The sequence below is a fragment of the Salmo salar genome, chromosome 03, assembly GCF_965601325.2.
Source record: "Salmo salar chromosome 03, fSalSal1, whole genome shotgun sequence".
Lineage (NCBI taxonomy): Eukaryota > Metazoa > Chordata > Actinopteri > Salmoniformes > Salmonidae > Salmo > Salmo salar.
In genome coordinates, this window is record NC_138293.1 from 61,332,365 (window position 1) to 61,352,822 (window position 20,458).

General features: G+C 44.8%; 2 protein-coding genes across 2 annotated transcripts; both read right to left on the reverse strand.

Moving 5' to 3' along the window:
* Positions 1-275: 275 nt before the first annotated feature.
* Positions 276-13,783, reverse strand: LOC106600793 (all-trans-retinol 13,14-reductase). Its single transcript, XM_014192460.3, has 11 exons — positions 13,393-13,783; positions 12,335-12,517; positions 11,454-11,695; positions 7,655-7,856; positions 7,264-7,461; positions 7,063-7,182; positions 6,207-6,345; positions 2,408-2,517; positions 1,550-1,719; positions 1,203-1,362; positions 276-1,013 (listed from the first exon to the last, which is right to left on the reverse strand). Exons 1-11 carry the CDS (start codon positions 13,550-13,552, stop codon positions 868-870), a joined length of 1,830 nt encoding a protein of 609 aa, XP_014047935.1. The 5' UTR covers positions 13,553-13,783; the 3' UTR covers positions 276-867.
* A 2,535-nt stretch (positions 13,784-16,318) lies between these two features.
* Positions 16,319-19,375, reverse strand: LOC106600792 (uncharacterized). The gene is made up of 5 exons (XM_082973649.1): positions 18,127-19,375; positions 17,686-17,882; positions 17,362-17,561; positions 17,138-17,237; positions 16,319-17,044 (listed from the first exon to the last, which is right to left on the reverse strand). The coding sequence occupies exons 1-5, from the start codon at positions 18,677-18,679 to the stop codon at positions 16,640-16,642; spliced, it is 1,455 nt and encodes a 484-aa protein (XP_082829775.1). The 5' UTR covers positions 18,680-19,375; the 3' UTR covers positions 16,319-16,639.
* Positions 19,376-20,458: the final 1,083 nt, after the last annotated feature.

Consider the following 20,458-nt stretch of genomic DNA (forward strand, 5'->3'; position numbering starts at 1 on the left):
CTAATATGTTCCCCCTGTTGATGGGGCTTATTATACATGAAAGTTGAACCAAAAGATTACATGTAACAAATATGAAATGAAACAATGTATTTTGATGCATAATATTGATTTATATATGATAATAGCATAATATATTTACTATGCCATACACTATTGGTTTTTGTTAACAGTTTGCCTTCCTACCCCGAGGAAGGCACAGTGATGCCGAAACACTGGTAAATACCCATTAAATTGCTGGGAGTTTATATATGGAGTGTGCGACTTTTTTTGATAGTTTATTCACCGTTAGTCAGCACCTCCACACAAACACATTTTTCTGGGTGTACACCAGCTCATGTTTTTTAATAAATCTCCACCAGGCACAGCCAGAAGAGGACTGGCCACCCCTCATAGCTTGGTTCCTCTCTAGGTTTCTTCCTAGGGAGTTTTTCCCTAGCCACCGTGCTGCTACACCGGCATTGTATGCTGTTTTAGGCTGGGTTTCTGTACAGCACTTTGTGACATCAGCTGATGTAAGGGCTTTACAAAATACATTTGATTGAAAGATTCCTCAACTTTCAATTTTGTTTTCCCTTAACAGTGAGAGAGAGCAGAGTTCTCTACACTCATTGATAAGAATAGTTACACACTCAAACACACAGTAACCATATTTTCACTGTGTTGACTGTAGGACCAGAGACTGAAGCCTGTCCCTGGGCTTGTGTTATTGTAGCTTTGGTGAGTTGGGTGAAGTTGCCCCTAGACGCTGATCTTGGGCATTTTCCCCAACTAATGTGGATTGGGGGAGAGGAAGTTGATCCTAGACCTGTACTTAAGGGAAACTTCACCCGGAGCAACAATGGGTTGAGGGAGGTGGTGAGTAGCGTGTTACTTCAACTTCTTAGTGTCGACACGTTTGGTCTTCTTGGCCAGAGCAATGGCATCCAGGTGCAGGTTACGGTTGAGGATGACAGAACCACAGGTGAGAGCCCCAGCCAGTGCACCAGCAAAGCCACACACAAACACATCCTGACCTGTACACAGAACACAAACACAGGAACATCAACACGCAGTAGAAACCAGAGCCAATATAGACCTTTAATACTGAAGTCAAAACGTATGACTTATCCAAATGCTAAGCCATTAGTTAGCCTATCGAAAACAGACATATAGCTTCTCTATGATATGTCCTTGGAACTCTATTAGCCGTATAAGTTTCTGACCTGTGAGGTAGAGGTTTTTCAGGGGTGTCTGGGGCCTCACGGTAGCATTGCACTCAGCGCTGAAACGAGCGGTGCCATGGTCTGCTCCGTAGATCTCCCCTTTTGGGGCTCCAATGTAGTGTGTGTTTGTTATGGGTGTTCCAGCCTCGATGAACTCAACCTAAAGACAGACCGAGAGAGACAAGGGAGATGTATGTTTCCAATCAAGGTATTAAGTTACACCATTTGTCAAAATTGAAAGGAAGTGTGTCTATGTTACAGCTTACTAGTGCATCCTCCATAGAGATGTTAGTTTCCTGGAAAAAGCAGTCTACCAGAGTTTAGTATGAATGGGCTAAATGCTCTACCTTGTCCCTGGTAATCTTGGGGAAGACGCTCATCACCACCTCCAGAATCGAGTCACAGAATATCTGCTTCAGCTCCTTGTAATCAGTCCCTCTGTTGGTCACCTTGTCATCCTTCCACTCCCCAAACCACTCATAGTTAGCAAAGCTCACCAGACTCAGGGTGCACTTGCCTGTGAAGAATGGGAAAAGAAAAGGGGTCGAAACATGTCTGTTCAGCCTTCAATCTGATGGCATCAGATATTGTAGTTGTGTGCACTTCCAATAATCTAAATTACAAAATGTTTTGGTATGGTGTAGATCAGCAACCAGCAGGCTGGGTTCAGGAACACATTGCAACACTAATGCATTAACATTGGAGAGTCAATAGAATGGAACACTTACAAACTTAAGACTTTGAAAAGGCATTTGATAGCCTGGACAGTGCATCCAACTGGTACCTAATAGAAAACTACTGAATCCTGTTGCATGTCGTCTTTAGTATTTTGTTCCAACTGTTGTCTTGTCTGTGTTTCCATTAAGTAAATAAAACGTTTCACAAAAACAAAAGACAGTCTCACATCAGGAATAAAACTAAAACTAGGCCTAACATCCAACATGGCAACCCTCAGGGGAAAAGAAAGGGTCAACCTAGAAACACCTGGAGGAGAGATGTCCAGGCAGCCTCAACTGGTACAACCTGGAAAAACTTGCCTCCGAACCGAGTAAGATGTAGGACATTAGTCAATGGATTATACTCCTTATAGGAGCCACGGGTTTAAATAAGTAGTCAGTCAGTGGCTGATTCATTTCCAAGGATAAAAATAATGAAATAATATATTATGGTGAATATCAGTGCTAACACCAGTCTTGTTTCTGTACCTGGTGATCGTTCCTCCCAGGTGGGATCTTTGGCTGATGGAGAGGCCACAAAGAGGACGGGAACACTTTTCGCTGACTCCTCCCTGTTTCCCTTCAGATAGGTCTCAACCCTGTAACATCCAGATAATGGGTTTAGTAAGATACTGTAGGCTCTTTAACACTACAGTAAAGAACACTTCACCCTTGTCAGATTCTGATGCACATATACAGGGCATTTGGAAAGTATTCAGACCACTTCACTTCTTCCACAATTTGTTACGTTACAGCCTTATTGTAAAATGTATTCAATTGTTTTTTCCCCTCGTCAATCTACACACAATACCCCATAATAACAAAGCAAAAACATTATGTTTGCAAATGTAGTCATATATAAAAATATATATAAAAATACATACATACATACATATACACATATACACACACAGCTCAAAAAAAATAAAAGGGAACACTAAAATAACATCCCAGATCTGAATGAAATAATCTTATTAAATACTTTTTTCTTTACATAGTTGAATGTGCTGACAACAAAATCACAAAAATAATCAATGGAAATCCAATTTATCAACCCATGGAGGTCTGGATTTGGAGTCACACTCAAAATGGTGGAAAACCACAATACAGGCTGATCCAACTTTGATGTAATGTCCTTAAAACAAGTCAAAATGAGACTCAGTAGTGTGTGTGGCCTCCACGTGCCTGTATGACCTCCCTACAACGCCTGGGCATGCTCCTGATGAGGTGGCGGATGGTCTCCTGAGGGATCTCCTCCCAGACCTGGACTAAAGCATCCACCAACTCCTGGACAGTCTGTGGTGCAACGTGGCATTGGTGGATGGAGCGAGACATGATGTCCCAGATGTGCTCAATTGGATTCAGGTCTGGGGAACGGGCGGGCCAGTCCATAGCGTCAATACCTTCCTTTTGCAGGAACTGCTGACACACTCCAGCCACATGAGGTCTAGCATTGTCTTGCATTAGGAGGAACCCAGGGCCAACCGCACCAGCATATGGTCTCACAAGGGGTCTGAGGATCTCATCTCGGTACCTAATGGCAGTCAGGCTACCTCTGGCGAGCACATGGAGGGCTGTGCGGCCCCCCAAAGAAATGCCACCCCACACCATGACTGACCCACCGCCAAACCGGTCATGCTGGAGGATGTTGCAGGCAGCAGAACGTTCTCCACGGCGTCTCCAGACTCTGTCACGTCTGTCACATGTGCTCAGTGTGAACCTGCTTCATCTGTGAAGAGCACAGGGTGCCAGTGGCGAATTTGCCAATCTTGGCGTTCTCTGGCAAATGCCAAACGTCTTGCACGGTGTTGGGCTGTAAGCACAACCCCCACCTGTGGACGTCGGGCCTCATGGAGTCTGTTTCTGACCGTTTGAGCAGGCACATGCACATTTGTGGCCTGCTGGAGGTCATTTTGCAGGGCTCTGGCAGTGCTCCTCCTGCTCCTCCTTGCACAAAGGCGGAGGTAGCGGTCCTGCTGCTGGGTTGTTGCCCTCCTACGGCCTCCTCCACGTCTCCTGATGTACTGGCCTGTCTCCTGGTAGCACCTCCATGCTCTGGACACTACGCTGACAGACACAGCAAACCTTCTTGCCACAGCTCGCATTGATGTGCCATCCTGGATGAGCTGCACTACCTGAGCCACTTGTGTGGGTTGTAGACTCCGTCTCATGCTACCACTAGAGTGAAAGCACCGCCAGCATTCAAAAGTGACCAAAACATCAGCCAGGAAGCATAAGAACTGAAAAGTGGTCTGTGGTCACCACCTGCCGAACCACTCCTTTATTAGGGGTGTCTTGCTAATTGCCTATAATTTCCACCTGTTGTCTATTCCATTTGCACAACAGCATGTGAAATTTATTGTCAATCAGTGTTGCTTCCTAAGTGGACAGTTTGATTTCACAGAAGTGTGATTGCCTTGGAGTTACATTGTGTTGTTTAAGTGTTCCCTTTATTTTTTTGAGCAGTATATATATATATATATCTTTTACATAGTATTGAGACCCTTTAAAATCAGTACTTTGTGGAAGCACCTTTGACAGCTATTACAGCCTCGAGTCTTCTTGGGTATGACACAAGCTTGGCACACCTGTATTTGGAGAGTTTCTCCCATTGTTCTCTGTAGATCCTCTCAAGCTCAGTCAGGTTGGATGGGGAGCGTCGCTTCACAGCTATTTTTAGGTCTCTCCAGAGATGTTTGATCGGGTTCAAGGTCGGGCTCTGGCTGGGCCACTCAAGGACATTGAGACTTGTCCTGAAGCCACTCCTGTGTCGTCTTGGCTGTGCGCTTAGGGTCGTTGTCCTGTTGTAAGGGGAACCGTCGCCCCAGTCTGAGGTCCTGAGCAGGTTTTTAAATCAAGGACCTCTTTGTACTTTGCTCCGTTCATCTTTCCCTCGATCCTGACTAGTCTTCCAGTCCCTGCCGCTGAATAACGTCCCCACAGCATGATGCTGCCATCGCCATGCTTCACCGTAGGGATGGTATTAGCCAGGTGATGAGCAGTGCCTGGTTTCCTCCAGATGTGACACTTGGCATTCAGGCCAAAGAGTTCAATCTTAGTTTAATCAGACCAGAGAATCTTGTGTCTCATGGTCTGAGAGTCCTTTAGGTGCCTTTTGGCAAACTCCAAGCGGGCCGTCATGTGCCTTTTACTGAGGAGTGGTTTCCGTCTGGCCACTCTACCCAAAAAAAGCCTGATTGATGGAGTGCTGCTGAGACGGTTGTTTCTGAAAGGTTCTCCAAACTCCACAGAGGAACTCTGGAGCTCTGTCAGAGTGACCATCAGGTTTTTGGGCCCCGCCCCCCCCCCCCCCCCCCCCCAATTGCTCAGTTTGGCCAAGCAGCCAGCTCTACGAAGAGTCTTGGTGTTTCTAAACTTCTTCCATTTAAGAATGATGGAGGCCACTGTGTTCTTGGGGACCTTCAATGCTGCAGACATTTTTTGGTACCCTTCCCCAGAACTGTGCCTTGACACAATACTGTCTCGGAGCTCTACGGACAATATCTTCGAAATCATGGCTTGGTTTTTGCGCTGACATGCATTGTCAACTGTGGGACCTTATAGGTGGACTCCAATCAAATTGTAGAAACATCACAAAGATGATCAATGGAAACAGGATGCACCTGAGCTCAATTTCAAGTGTCACAGCAAAGGGACTCAATACTTATGTAAATATGGTGTAATTTTTTATTTTTTTTTATCCTTTTGCAAAAAAATCTAAAAACCATTTTTCGCTTTGTCATTATGGGGTATTGTGTGTAGATTGATGAGGGAAAAAAATATTTTACATTTTAGAATAAGGCTGTTACGTAACAAAATGTGGAAAAAGTGAAGGGGTCTGAATACTTTCCGAATGCACTGTAGACCGTGCTTGTTAAACAGTGCGAATATCTATTGAGGTTCCAAACATGTGAAATTAGTGTAGTGGTGAGTGTGAACTGATACTGTCTATTTTGACAACATCACATTTTAGTTTATACCAAACAGATTACTGTAACAGCACAATCTTTGATGCACACAGTAAAAGGTAGTGAAATACAGAATACGTGACTACATACTCACTATCACAGTCTCATGTACCGTAGGCTATGTAATGTCACATTAATACACTTCTCTCAAAGTCCAAACCACAATACATTACACAATGTATGCCTATGCAACACATCAGATATATGTTAATAAGGACCAAATAAGGTGTAAATTAAAATAAATAGACAAGTCATTAGACAGTGGGGCCTACGGGGACACGCCAAACATTTCGGGTTAAACAAACAGAGGAAGGACCTACAGTTCATCCATGTTGTGCTCTGTGAAGATCCAGTAGTTGTTTGCTTTGAGGCCCAGGTCCTCCTTGGTTCCGGTCAGGCCCAGGAAGATGCTCAGACCTCCTGCCCCGTTTTTCATCATACCAAGCTGCTTCTGGATGGCTGAAGGGCATCACAGGATCATACAACATTCATGATTAGTAGGGATGTGCATCTTTCCCTTTCAAGAAGATTCTATACGTATCAAGACACATGGGCTCCGACACGCTAAGTTTTAGTTTGATTAGGAGGAACAAATCGATGCGGTTCGGTGCACTAACATTTGTTGCATAAACACATTCATTTTAAATTCAAATCTGCAGCTGATGGAGCTGTGTGTGTAAGTGATGTATAGGTCTATGATTAGGCCTACCTCTCACTGGTCAGTGCGCAAAGCTATGGACAGCGTGCAGTTTAACTAGGCAACTGACATTACCTGGGGTTGTTAGGCATGCAAAATGACTTCAAGATCAATGACTGTCAACATAATTCCACGCTTAGTTTGACACTGAAGGAGAGGAAACAAGTGTCAGAAAAGATGAGGTATTTTCGGAAGGTAGAAAGAAAGTAATTTGAGCCCCATAAAATTACTGTACCTACAATTTGTAACATTTGAATCGATTTTCTGACCGATGCATGCTACATTTGGATCGGTTTGGGGTCTCGATGCACCCATATCTTAAACATTTGAACCAGGGACCGATGCCCAGTGGTGAACTGTTACATCATTAATCATTAGGCATCACAAGATCAAAGAAACATTATCTAGACAAGCGTCAACTAACAATTCAGTCTTTTTAAACAGACATCTTGAACATACACCTTAATACCCTCACCCACCTGGCATGGCCTGGAGTTCCTTAGGCAGCAGCTGCTGGTAGGTGTTGAAGATGCCGGCATTGGAGATGACCATTGGAGCATGTACATGGATCTCCTCCTGACCCTTTATCACGCTCACACCTGAAACCATGGGAACCAGGGGTGGTCAAATCTGACCATCTGTGTGATCAATCAAGTCATCTTTCAACCAATCCTATTCACCAATAGCCTCCTTGTTGTCGTTGAACAGGATGCGGTTGACTGGGGCGCGGACGAGCACGGCCCCCCCGGCTTTCTCAACGATAGGGATCATGTGGTAGGCGATCTCACTGGCTCCTCCTATTGGGTACCAGGCGCCAGTCAGGTAGTGGCAGACCATCAGGCTGTGCATGGAGAAGCTGGCATCCTTGGGCATGTTACCTGCAGTTACACAACAAAATGGAGTCCTATAAAACCAAACGCACTACAAAAAGAGATGCAATTAATTTGGTCCATGTGTCCCCCCCAAATAGCACAAATTAGTGAACCACATAGGGAATAGGAACACAGTCTATCATTTGAGATGGCTGTGGTTATGCTCTCCACTATCAGGAACTACAGCTGTCTACCCTACCGTAAGTGCCAAAGATGTAGCTGAAGATGGCCCTGAGGTCATTGTTCTTAGTCAGCTCATTGACCACCTCTGTCACGCTGCGAGACGCCATGCGGAAGAAGAATGACAGACGATTGGCCAGGCCTGTGTACACCAGGAACTTGGCCAGGGGGACAGGAATGAGCTTCAGCAGACCCAGGAACCAAATGTTGTGTCCTGCTTTCTGTAGATGGAATACATACAGTACCAGTCAAAAGTTTAGACACCTACTCATTCAAGGGTTTTTCTTTATTTTGACTATTTTCTACATTGTAGAATAATAGTGAAGACATCAAAACTATGAAATAACACATGGAATCATGTAGTAAGCAAAAAAAGGATTAAACAAATCAAATGTTATTTGTCACATGCACCGAATACAGCCTTCAAGCCCTTAACCAACAATGCAGTTTAAAAAAAGGATGATTACAAATGATTAAAAAGCCGCAGTAAATAACAATAGCAAGGCTATATACAGGGGGTACCGGTACATTGTTAATGTGCGGGGCACTGGTGTCGAGGTAATACGTATATGTAAGTACAGTTATTAAAGTGTGGGAGGGGGGGGGGGGGGGGCAATGCAAATAGTCTGAGAAGCCATTTGATTAGATATTCAGCAGTCTTATGGCTTGGGGGTAGAAGCTATTTAGGATCCTTTTGGACCTAGACTTGGCCCTCCAGTACCGCTTGCCGTGCGGTAGCAGAGAAAACAGTCCATGACTGGGGTGGGTGGAGTCTGACAATTTTTATGGCCTTCCTCTGACACCGCCTGGTATAAAGGTCCTGGATGGCAGGAAGCTTGGCCCCGGTGATGTACTGGGCCGTACGCACTACCCCCTGTAGTGCCTTGCGGTTGGATGCCAAGCAGTTGCCATACCAGGCAGTGATGCAACCAGTCAGGATGCTCTCGATGGTCCAGCTGTATAACTTTGAGGATCTGAGGACCCATGCCAAATCTTTTCAGTCTCCTGAGGGGGAATAGGTTTTGTCATGCCCTCTTCATGCTTGGACCATGTTATTTTGTTGGTGATGTGGACGCCAAGGAACTGGAAGCTCACAATCTGTTCAACTACAGCCCCGTCGATCAGAATGGGGGGCGTGCTCAGTCCTCCTTTTCCTGTAGTCCACAATCATCTCCTTTGTCTTCATCACATTGAGGGAGAGGTTGTTGTCCTTGCACCACAGAGTCAGGTATCTGACCTCCTCCCTATAGGCTGTCTCATCGGTGTCAGTGATCAGGCCTACCACTCTAGCATCATCAGCAAACTTAATGATGGTGTTGGAGTTGTGCCTGGCTGTGCAGTCATGAGTGAACATGGAGTACAGGAGGGGACTGAGCACACACCCCTGAGGGGCCCCCGTGTTGAGGATCAGCATGGTTGATGTGTTGTTACCTACCCTTACCACCTGGGGGCGGCCCATCAGGAAGTCCAGGATCCAGTTACAGAGGGAGGTGTTTTGTCCCAGGGTCCTTAGCTTAGTGGTGAGCTTTGAGGGCACTATGGTGTTGAACGCTGATCTGTAGTCAATGAATAGCATTCTCACGTAGGTGTTCCTTTTGTCCAGGTGGGAAAGGGCAGTGTAGAGTGCAATAGAGACTGCATCATCTGTGGATCTGTTGGTGCGGTATGCAAATTGGAGTGGGTCTAGGGTTTCTGGGATAATGGTGTTAATGTGAGCCATGACCAGCCTTTCAAAGCATTTCATGGCTACAGACGTGAGTGCTATGGGTCATTTAGGCAGGTTACCTTAGTATTCTTGAATACAAGGACCATCATGGTCTGCTTGAAACATGTATTAGACAGATAGGGAGAGGTTGAAAATGTCAGTCAAGACACTTGCCAGTTGGTCAGCGCATGCTCGGAGTACACGTCCTTGTAATTAGTCTGGCGCTGCGGCCTTGTGAATGTTGACCTGTTTAAAGGTCTTACATCGGCTACAGAGAGTGATCACACAGTCTTCCGGTACAGCTCGTGCTCTCATGCATGTTTCAGTGTTACTTTCCTTGAAGCGAGCATAGAAGTTATTTAGCTCATCTGGTAGGCTCCTGTCACTGGGTAGCTCTCAGCTGTGCTTACCTCTGTAGTCTAATAGTTTGCAGGCCCTGCCACATCCGACGAGCCGGTGTTGTATGATTCGATCTTAGTCCTGTATTGACACTTTGCCTGTTTGATGGTTCGTCGGAGGGCATAGCAGGATTCCTTATAAGCTTCCGGGTTAGAGTCCCGCTCCTTGAAAGTGGCAGCTCTACCCTTTAGTTCTGTCCGGATGTTGCCTGTAATCCAAGGCTTCTGGTTGGAGTATGTACGTACAGTCACTGTGGGGATGACGTCCTCAATGCACTTATTGATGAAGCCAGTGACTGATGGTGTACTCAATGCCATCGGAAGAATTCTGGAATATATTCCAGTCTGTGCAAGCAAAACAGTCCAGTAGTTTAGCATCTGCTTCATCTGACCACTTTTTAAATAGACTGAGTCACTGGTGCTTCCTGCTTTAATTTTTGCTTGTAAGCAGGAATCAGGTGGATAGAATTATGGTCAGATTTGCCAAATGGATGGCGAGGGAGAGCTTTGTACGCGTCTCTGTGTGTAGGAGCGCCGCCGCTGGGTGAGTGTTTTCTTGTTTGCTTATAGCGGTATACAGCTCATTGAGTGTGGTTTTAGTGCCAGCACCGGTCTGTGGTGGCATGTAGACAGCTACAAAAAATGCAGATGAACACTATAGGTAGATCGTGTGGTCTACAGCTTATCATGAGATACTCTACCTCAGGTGAGCAAAACCTTGAGACTTCCTTAGCTATCGTGCACCAGCCGTTGTTCACATAAATGCGTAGGCCCCGGCCCCATGTCTTACCAGAGGCTGCTGTTCCGTCCTGCCGATAGTGTATAACCAGCCAGCTGTATGTTCTTAATGTCGTCGTCCTGCCCGTTGGTAGGATAAACGTGCTTTCAGCTCATCCCATTTATTTTCCAGCGATTGAACGTTAGCTAGCAGGATGGAAGGCAAGGGCAGATTAGCCACTCGCCCCCTGATGCTCACAAGGCACCCTGATCTCTTTCTGCGAAGTCTCCGTTTCCTTCTCCAGCGAATAACGGGGATCTGGGCCTGGCCGGGAGTCTGTATTATATCCCTCCCATCCGACTCATTGAAGAAGAACTCTTCATCCAGTTTGAGGCGAGCAATCGCAGTTCTGATGTCCAGCTCTTTTCGGTCATAAGAGACAGTAGCAGCAACATTATGTACAAAACAAGTTACGAACAACGCAAAAAACAAACAATATAGCATGGTTGGTTAAGAGCCGATAAGACGGCAGCCTTCCTGTCTGGCGCCATCAGCCAAATATATTTTATGTTTGACATTCTTCAAAGTAGCCACCCTTTGCTATAATGACAGCTATGCACACTCTTGACTCCACTCTGACTCCACAACCCTGGCCCTCAACACAGATGACAACGATAACAGACCAGTCCCCACATGGTAGCTCCTCTTTGCCAAAGTGCAATCTCACAATTCCCTGCATTTGGCATAGAGCCCAACCTATCCCTGAAATAAGTAGGGAAAAGGTTGAGCTCAGTCAGCATAAACCACAATTTCCAATAACAGCAGCAACATTAGCACAACCAGCAGCATAGTAGTCTACTCATCTTGCAAAGCTGATTACTTAATTGACCTTAAACATCAAATACCAAACAATCACCTTTACTGCTCCATTCAAACACTTGTCAACTGATGTCTACGGTATGAAGTTATTTGATGACATCATGTAACAGCACCATACCTTGACCAGCCTCATGTACTCATCGATGGCCGCCTCCTCCCCAGGAAAGAACTTCTTCAGCTCGTCGGGGAAACGGTCCCTGCCACTGTAGATGGGGTAGGTGCGCCTGTTTCCAGGAGGGCCCAACACCACCTGGTCAAACGGGTTGTCCAGGGGCTCCCACTGCAGCTGACCATTGGTAAGCTGGTCAAGCATGCAGCGGAAGGGCTTATGTTCCAACAGGTCCCCGATGTAGTGGATACCTGAGGTGGAGGCATGATTGATAGATGTATTTTATTATTAGATTGTCTTATATATTTAGGATGTCCAGCTCACATCACATGGGGCTTTTAAGGCAGTATTATTGATACATAGTTTGCATTTACAGTGTTTCACACTTAGTTGTTGAGACAAAATCAGGCTAGGGTCAGCCCAGGACATGCGTTCATTTTTTTTTTTTTTTTTTAGGAACTCATTCGGGGTCTCAACTTACTGTTGAGAGTTGGAATAGTACAATACATAAGGTGCCATTTTTCTCTACGCCCCATGGCAAAATGTGTAGAACTGCAGGAAAATGTAATTTTTTCTCATTTCACTGTCAAGAGGGGGGAGGGCTCTAAAATGTGTAGGTACATTTTACTTAGGGCCCTCAAAAGGCTAGGGCCGGCTCTGTCTGCATGTGTCGGTATCTGATGTAGGTATGCGGAACCACAAGCCACTATGCAGAACCCCACAACCATCAAAGTTGCCCATCCCTGGTTAAGGTCAACAACAGAAATAGACTAGGTTCATCGCCACTACCACCTCTGAGTAAAGGAAGGTATCTACCACATTTTTAAGGAAAGGTAAACTGATAGCTGCCTTCTAGGTAAGGAAAGGTCAACTGATAAGAGCCTTCTCACCCACGTCAAACTCAAAGCCTTTCTCTGTAAAGGTGTGGCAGCAGCCTCCAGCCCGATCATGTTGCTCCAGAACCAGGACCCGCTTTCCAACCTTAGCAAGCAGCACCGCCACCCCAAGACCACCAATTCCACTGCCAATGACAATGGCATCTAGTTTCTCAGGTACTTTACTAGCCAAGAAACCTGGTAGTGAAGAGTAATAAAAACATACAATTAACACAGATATTGTCAGTTAAATCTTCTTACATGAAACAAATAACGATGTGTTGCAGAAATATTATCCCATGGAGTGTGCAGACAGCCAATAACCACGTTTCCATCTAACCATTTCATGCGGATGAATTACCTGACCCATGAAAAAAAGTTTCGACCGCATTTTCATGGAAACGTTAAAATGCAGTACAATTATATAGGCATACATGTAAACATAATTTGTCCGTTCGACATGGTGTGATCTTTTTGTGTCGGTAAAATTAATTATGCGATAAATTAATTATGTGCACTGATTAATTACGCACAGCGTTTTATCCGCAAAAAGTCCGTGTGATGGAAACACATGTCTGGTGGTTTTATACAGATTTTTGAATATTCGAATGAAAATCTGTCCTAAATTGGATGAAACCCTAGCTAGTTGTACTGAAACAAGTGTTTGAGTAGCAGCTATAAACATGATATAGTGCGGGGTGAATTTCATTTCAACAATGAGTTTAGTCACGAGTGCAGTACAGCAGCTTTGGCCAACTTGTGACGCACTACCGTCGTTGACAATCAGTGGAGCCATAGGATATTGTAAAACGTTATGTCAACGGTTCTAACAGACGAAATAGTTGCCTGACCTGCTTTCCTACTTCAAATGAATACTAATGCTCTTGCGATACATGTGAACGACAGAACAATTTAATTATGCAACAAGATATAACTTTCGAAACACACACAGGACAAGGGTGACTGCCAAAAAATATTTACAGAATGTATATCTATTTGCGCACATATTCCTAGGAAACTATATTTCGTGCATGCATTGGTGATCGGTCAAGCCTTGTGTCCAAGAGACTCACCCTGCTTCAGAACTTTGTTTTTCTCCTTCTTTTGGGTGACCAGTGGTTTAAGCGGCGCACGAGTGTCGATATCGAAAGGATTTGGTCCGGATGTACGGAACACATATTTGTATAGGAATGTAGCTAGAGCCGCACAAATGATTGCTACAATGATCCACATTTTGCGAATATTAATCAGGGCACCTTCTCACTTTTCGAAGTGGACACTTCCGCGTGCGAACAAGGTCTGCAGTGGTTCAGAGCCACTTGGAACCCTTCCACGCATGACAGACAGCACGTGTTTAATTCAAGTGTTTGTGGTCGTATCTCCGTCGTTTTCAGCCAAAGAACATAAGGATTACTAAATAGTGTAAAAACGACGCCCACAGCTGATTCGCCCAGGCGGTATAATGAGGATTCTATTAAACTGACCCGGGCTCAACGCGCGTAGTTTCCACCGGGTGAAAAGTGATTGCGTTCGTTTTGGAAGCAAGCTGCCTCTCAGGCATTAGCCGGCTGCACGTAAAACTCCGTTTTAGTCGAATTAACGTCAGATTTGACTTTTCGCAGCAGGTTAGGAGAATTCACGTAGCAGGTTGTGATGATTAGGTTGAGGTTAGGAAAATAGTTATATACTGAACAAAAATATAAACACAACTATTTCAAAGATTTTACTGCGTTACAGTTCATATAGGGAAATTAGTCAATTGAAATAAATTCATCAGGCCCTAATCTACAGATTTCACATGACTGGCCAGGGGTGCAGGCATGGGTGGGCCTGGGAGGGCATAGAACCACCCACTTGGGAACCAGGCCCAGCCAATCAGAATTAGTTTCCCCCCACAAAAGGGATTTATTACAGACGTAAATACTCCTGTTTCATTAGTTGTCCCGGTGGCTGGTCTCAGACCCCAGAGGCCAGATGTTCACTAACAAGGATGTAAACAAATTTGCGCACAAAATTTGTGAAGCTTTTTGTGCATATGGAAAAATTCAGCTCATGAAACCAACAGTGCACATGTTGCGTTTATATTTCTGTTCAATATAAATCGGCTCAAAACAGGCTCAAAACAAAAGTGACGTAGGTCAGCACGTGGAGTAATGAGTAGGATTCTGTTTTCAATTGCAAAAGTGATTGCTTTTGACAACGTATCTGCCTTCCACATGAAACTAGTTTGAAAATTTGAACATATATTTTATGGAAAAGAGAGATGTTTCTGAACGACGGATTATGCTGCCTTGTTGACAACATAAGGGAGTGGCGCAGATTGTTGTTCGATTTGAGCTGGGCACTCCTCCCTCACTGGCTTCACCTGGTGAAGTGATGGCCCATAGGCAGGTTCAAACGAGGCCATATTAGACTGCTGCCACCGATTGAACATAGACTTCACAAAGAACATATCACTTAGTCATGCATTACTTAAATGTGTTGACAGGACAGAAAATGATACCTCACCAGTATTTCACATATTAAAATATTGGACAGTGAAACAGATCTTTTTTTATTTAAAAAAAGTAAACCACAACAGTATCATGAGCAAGTTAAATACTAAAGAAATTGAGCAAAAACTGAACAGGTATCCTAAAGTACAAAATACAGTATAATTTCCCCACACAGAAAATTCATACAAGATGTTAGTTTTATGCAAGTATTTGCATTGTCAATGAGAAACTCAGTGAATATACAGTACCAGTCAAAAGTTTGGAAACACCTACTCACTCAAGGGTTTGACTTTCTTTTTACTATTTTCTACATTGTAGAATAATGGTGAAGACTTAACTATGAAATAACACATATGGAATCATGTAGTAACCAAAAAAAATTGTTAACCTGTTAGGGCTAGGGGGCAGTATTGACACGGCTGGATAAAAAACATACCCGATTTAATCTGGTTACCACTCCTACCCAGTAACTAGAATATGCATATACTTATTACATATGGATAGAAAACACCCTAAAGTTTCTAAAACTGTTTGAATGGTGTCTGAGTATAACAGAACTCAAATGGCAGGTCAAAACCTGAGAGATTCCTTTACAGGAAGTGGCCTGTCTGACCATTTCTTGAACTTCTTTTCCATCTCTATCTTTTACTAAGGATCTCTGCTCTAACGTGACACTTCCCACGTCTTCCATAGGCTCTCAGAGCCCGGGAAAAAACAGAATGTCGTCATTCCAGCCCCAGGCTGAAACACATTATCGCCTTTCTCAAGTGGCCGATCAAGGGACTCTGGGCTTATGCGCGTGACCCGACCGCCCCCGCCTTTGTGATTTTTTCCTCTGTTTGCCGAAAAGGAGATTCCCTGTCGGAATATTATCGCTTTTCTACGAGAAAAATGGCGTAAAAATTGATTTTAAACAGCGGTTGACATGCTTCGAAGTACGGTAATGGAATATTTAGAATTTTATTGTCACGAATTGCGCCATGCGCGCGACACTGACCGAAGCTGTTCTGGTCACCCTATTAAGACGCTTTATGTTGGTATTTCCTTTATTTTGGCAGTTACCTGTAGATGATTTGGATATGAAATGCAAAAATGCTAAAATAGGAACCACTGACTCGCATTGGATTTGTGCCACCGATGCTGAAACGTTTGCATTTTAAACATTTGCCAGGTAAACAAAACCAAACAATTGGCTGATGTCATACCTTGTCTATAGACTGCTTACAGGGTAATGAAACCAATGTGTAATTTTGTAATTGGGGTGAACTATCCCTTTAACATTGAAGGGGGGGTTATCATCTAATAGCAGGAACAGCACCTTCTAGTGGTCAAACCTGGTAATATCGGGATGTAGGATTGACGGCAGATTACATAGGATGAAGAAACAATTCTCTGAGCAGCAGCTCCATACTACTCGTCAGACATAGAGAACTGATACTGTATACTCTTTGTTGGGCTGGGATTGGTGTGGGGGAGGGGGGGGGGGGGGGTCAGTGAGTGGCTTTTGACCACTTTGATTCCTCACACAATATCTTACTCATTGTTAGAACAAAGTTTGGTTCAAATTGGATGTTAGGTACTATATTTATGGAATATTATATGAATCCTATAAATAAATAAAAAAAAGGCCATTTTGGGTGCAATCAGTTAGCTTAATTTCTCAGAAATCTAATTATACTTCATTAAAATAATTTTGCAGGAATGCTGATCTTATCTGTTTCTAACTTCAGAAACAATTTCATAACAATTTGAGATGGTGGGTGTCATATCTGGCTAAAATGACATGGAATGACCCTAATACAAGTTTATCTGTGGCCTTTCTAGTCTAGAGAGCATTCGTAGCTTTCTCCATGAAGACTGGACTCACCGTGGCGGGAACGTCAAGAAAACGTGGGTACTCAGCCAGCACAGCCCTCATACTAGGCCGTGTGTTGCTGATCCATCTCCTGCGTGCGTTGAATGTGAGGTCCATAGCACTGTGGATGGCAGGCAGGTTCCTGGTCAGGGGCCTGGTTCTCTTCATCAGCTCCATCCACCTCTGGGTCTCCTCGCTGGACTGTCTCTCCAGGAGCCCAGGCCCCGATCTAGGTCCAGGAGGGTCCGCTAGGCCTGGCTCTGGCCGACGCCTCTTCAGCACATACTTCTTCTTGTGGTCTTCAAGGGTGCGTCGAGAGTTGCGCAGGCGCGTCTCAATGTAACCCGTACGGGACAAAGGGTCGTACAAGTGTTCCTACACAAGGAGAAAAAATGATAAGACATAATCGTCTACTCAGTAACTGAGAATTATGTGAATCTTACACCGCTAATCAATTTACTAACTCACTATGCCATTGATGCCAGCAGAGGGTGCACAGAGCCTGAGTCCTGGGAAGAGCTCCACTATGTGCTCTGCCAGCATGGTCTTCTGAGCAGAGGTAGGGTAGCTGCAGAGAAGGACAGGAGATTAAACGTCAGAAACACTCACAAAACATTGAGTCTAAATAGAAGAGCAAAATCTCTCAGTCACGTCCCTTCTCGGCCCAAATACACATACAATCAGCTCCTCACAATCCAAACTCCTCCACGATGAAGGACACAGAGAACTTGATAAGCTTCCTGCGGGACAGCTCACACAGACAGCCCTCCCTCTCGTACTCCCGGACCACCTCAGGACATAGCTGCTCCAGCCACAGGCGCAGGCGACCTACAAAGTCCTGTGGACCAGCCTCCACCTGCTCCTGCCCAAAGTCACCGGCCTCCACACCACTCTGAGAATGACAGGTTTAGATAAGGACTGAGGCGCACATTATGTCAGTGAACATTTAGTGCCTAATATTGTTTATGAGATTGCGAGGTCGGCGTTTGAAGACTGAGTAGATGTGCTTTACTCACATTGGCAGGATGAGGCAAAGGCAGAGCAAGGGCCTCCTCAGCCATGCAGCATCTCTCTATCTCAGGTCGCTCTGTTTTGATGTTGGCTGGGCTGAAACAGGGGTGCAATGTGTCCTGGGGCTTGGCAGCCATCTCTCCTTCCAGGGGCACAGCCACAGTCCTCTGGTCTCCTTCATGCAGCCTGTGGTCATCTGCAACTGAACATTAGCAGAGAGGAGACAATGAGGAGAGGTAGCCTAGCAAGCCGCCAGATCTCGCAAGCTTACATGAATGGTTCATTGTACGGATATACCATTCATATAAGCTTGCGATATCAGGCAGCTTGCGAGGCTACATGAAAATACTGCAAGTCAAGACATCAAGAGAGGCTCTCACTAAAGCTGCCTTTTCTCTGTGAAACTACATCACAACCATCTTTCACTACATTGAGTCAGGACTTACATTGAGTGCTACCGCCCCCGTCAATAAGGGCCATGTCTTCATTGTGCTCTGTCTTGTACACTCTGTTCATCAGCTCCCACTCCTCTGGGATCCCCATGCCCTGACCCTCCTCAAAGTCCACCATCACTGGCCCAGCCGACACAAGGTCAAACGGGTCAGGCAGTCCAGCACAGTCCTCCACCACCTCTTGGGGTTGGGGCTCCACAGTGGTCCTTTGTGATGCTTGGGAGGTTGAGCAAGTAGTCTGACCCATTGGATTCTTAGTGTTGCTGCACCCACCACTACCCCTCGGTCCTGTGTTACAGAATGCCCCTGAAGACCCAGCCTGCACCCTCCAGTCACCCCCGCTGGGGGCCTCTAACCTCTGCTTCAGTCCCAGGGTGTCCTGGTCCCTCAGGGTCACTGAAGAAAGTCCATGCTGCTGGTCCCCTTGGAGCCCGGTTAACAGACGCACAGTCTCACACAGCACAGACTCCACTGCTGTACGCACTGCCTCCTCAATGGCCCCACCCAGTCTGTCCCTCAGGAAGCTGATAGACAACTGGACATCCATCTTTGCACAGCTCTACCTGGCTGTCTCTGTGACTTTAGACACCAACCACAGGTTAGAGCTCTATAGGACGGTATGTAGCTAGTCTATTTAAAAAAACACCAACACTGGGTATTGTCAAAGATTTTCTAGTGTAAGTTATTGCTTTATTTCTTCCTCTCTGATAACTGATATGACCACAACATCTCGAAGCCTCTCTCACTTGGAGCGTCAACCAGAGATACACACTGAGTAATATGAATTTTACTAAGAACAATCATATTAGCTAATTACCCTAAAACTACAGCTATCTTGGCAACTCAAAAAACAATGTCAGCATAGCTAGCTAAGCTGGATCACTAACTAGTTACATTACTACCATATTATGCGGAAGACACATTTCAATACATTGTTGTGCAACTGGCTAGGTATCCCCTTTTCCCATTGTTGTTCCCATTACTCTTGCTAGCAACAAAACAAGCTCGCTAGCTAATCATTTCCTACAAGCTATCTCTGTAAATGATTAGATTAATTCAATTAGTTAACGTCACCAACATTTCACTGCAAATGATCGAAACGATACTTGAAGTCTACGCGGGATTGGGACTTTAAACCAAAGCTACAATGCGTAAAACATTAATATATACATTTTGAAGCGTTGTAGCTAGCTATCGATTCTAGCTAACTTTCGTCCCCTAAATAAAACGTCATCAGCAAGAGGCCGCAGGCGTCAAAAAAGAGAACGGTGTGAGGCCAGTCAGTGTACAGAGATTTGACTGTAATTATTCAGCAGTAATGGTGCCAATGATCGAGACAAGTGAATTGTTCATATTGAAATAGGTGGTGTCATAAATTGCACATAACATTTGCCTGGACACAGCAGAGAGGAAATGTCATAAAGATAATTGTTTCCCCAGAGACTCGACCCCTTTGCTTTTAATGGATAAATATAAAAATGTAATAGCTCTGACCAGCCCCCTGACAGGGTTGAAAGAGCTGACAAAATACACTGAAAAAAAATATGAACGCAACATGTAAAGTGTTGGTCCCATGACCTGAAATAAATACATTTTCCATATGCACAAAATGCTTATTTGTCTCAAATGTTGTGCTCAAATTTGTTTACATCCCTGTCAGTATTTTCCTTTGCCAAGATAATCCATCCACCTGACAGGTGTGGCATATCAAGAAGCTGATTAAACGTCATGATCACTACACAGGTGCACCTTGTGCTGGGGGACAATAAAAGGCCACTCTAAAATCTGTGGTTTTGTCACACAACACAATGCCACAGATGTCTCAAGATGAGAGAACGTGCAATTGGCATGCTGACTGCAGGAATGTCCACCAGATCTGTTGCCAGAGGCTTGAATGTTAATTTCTCTATCCTAAGCTGCCTCCAATGTCGTTTTAGAGAACTTGGCAGTAAGGCCAACGGAGTTAAACCACAGACCACGTGCATGTCGTTGTGTGGGAAAGCGGTTTGCGGATTTCAACGTGGTGGCAGTGGGGTTATGGTATGGGCAGGCATAACCTATGGATAATGTACACAATTGTATTTTATCAATGTCAATTTGAATGCAGAGATACCGTGACGAGATCCTGAGATCCATTGTTACAGACCTGTATCTATCCTACCCTGCCTTTCTAAAGCCAAGTTAACAAACAGATCACCGATCATTTCGAATCCCACCGTACCTTCTCCGCTATTCAATCTGGTTTCCGAGCTGGTCATGAGTGCACCTCAGCCACACTCATGGTCCTAAACGATATTTACATTTACATTTACATTTAAGTCATTTA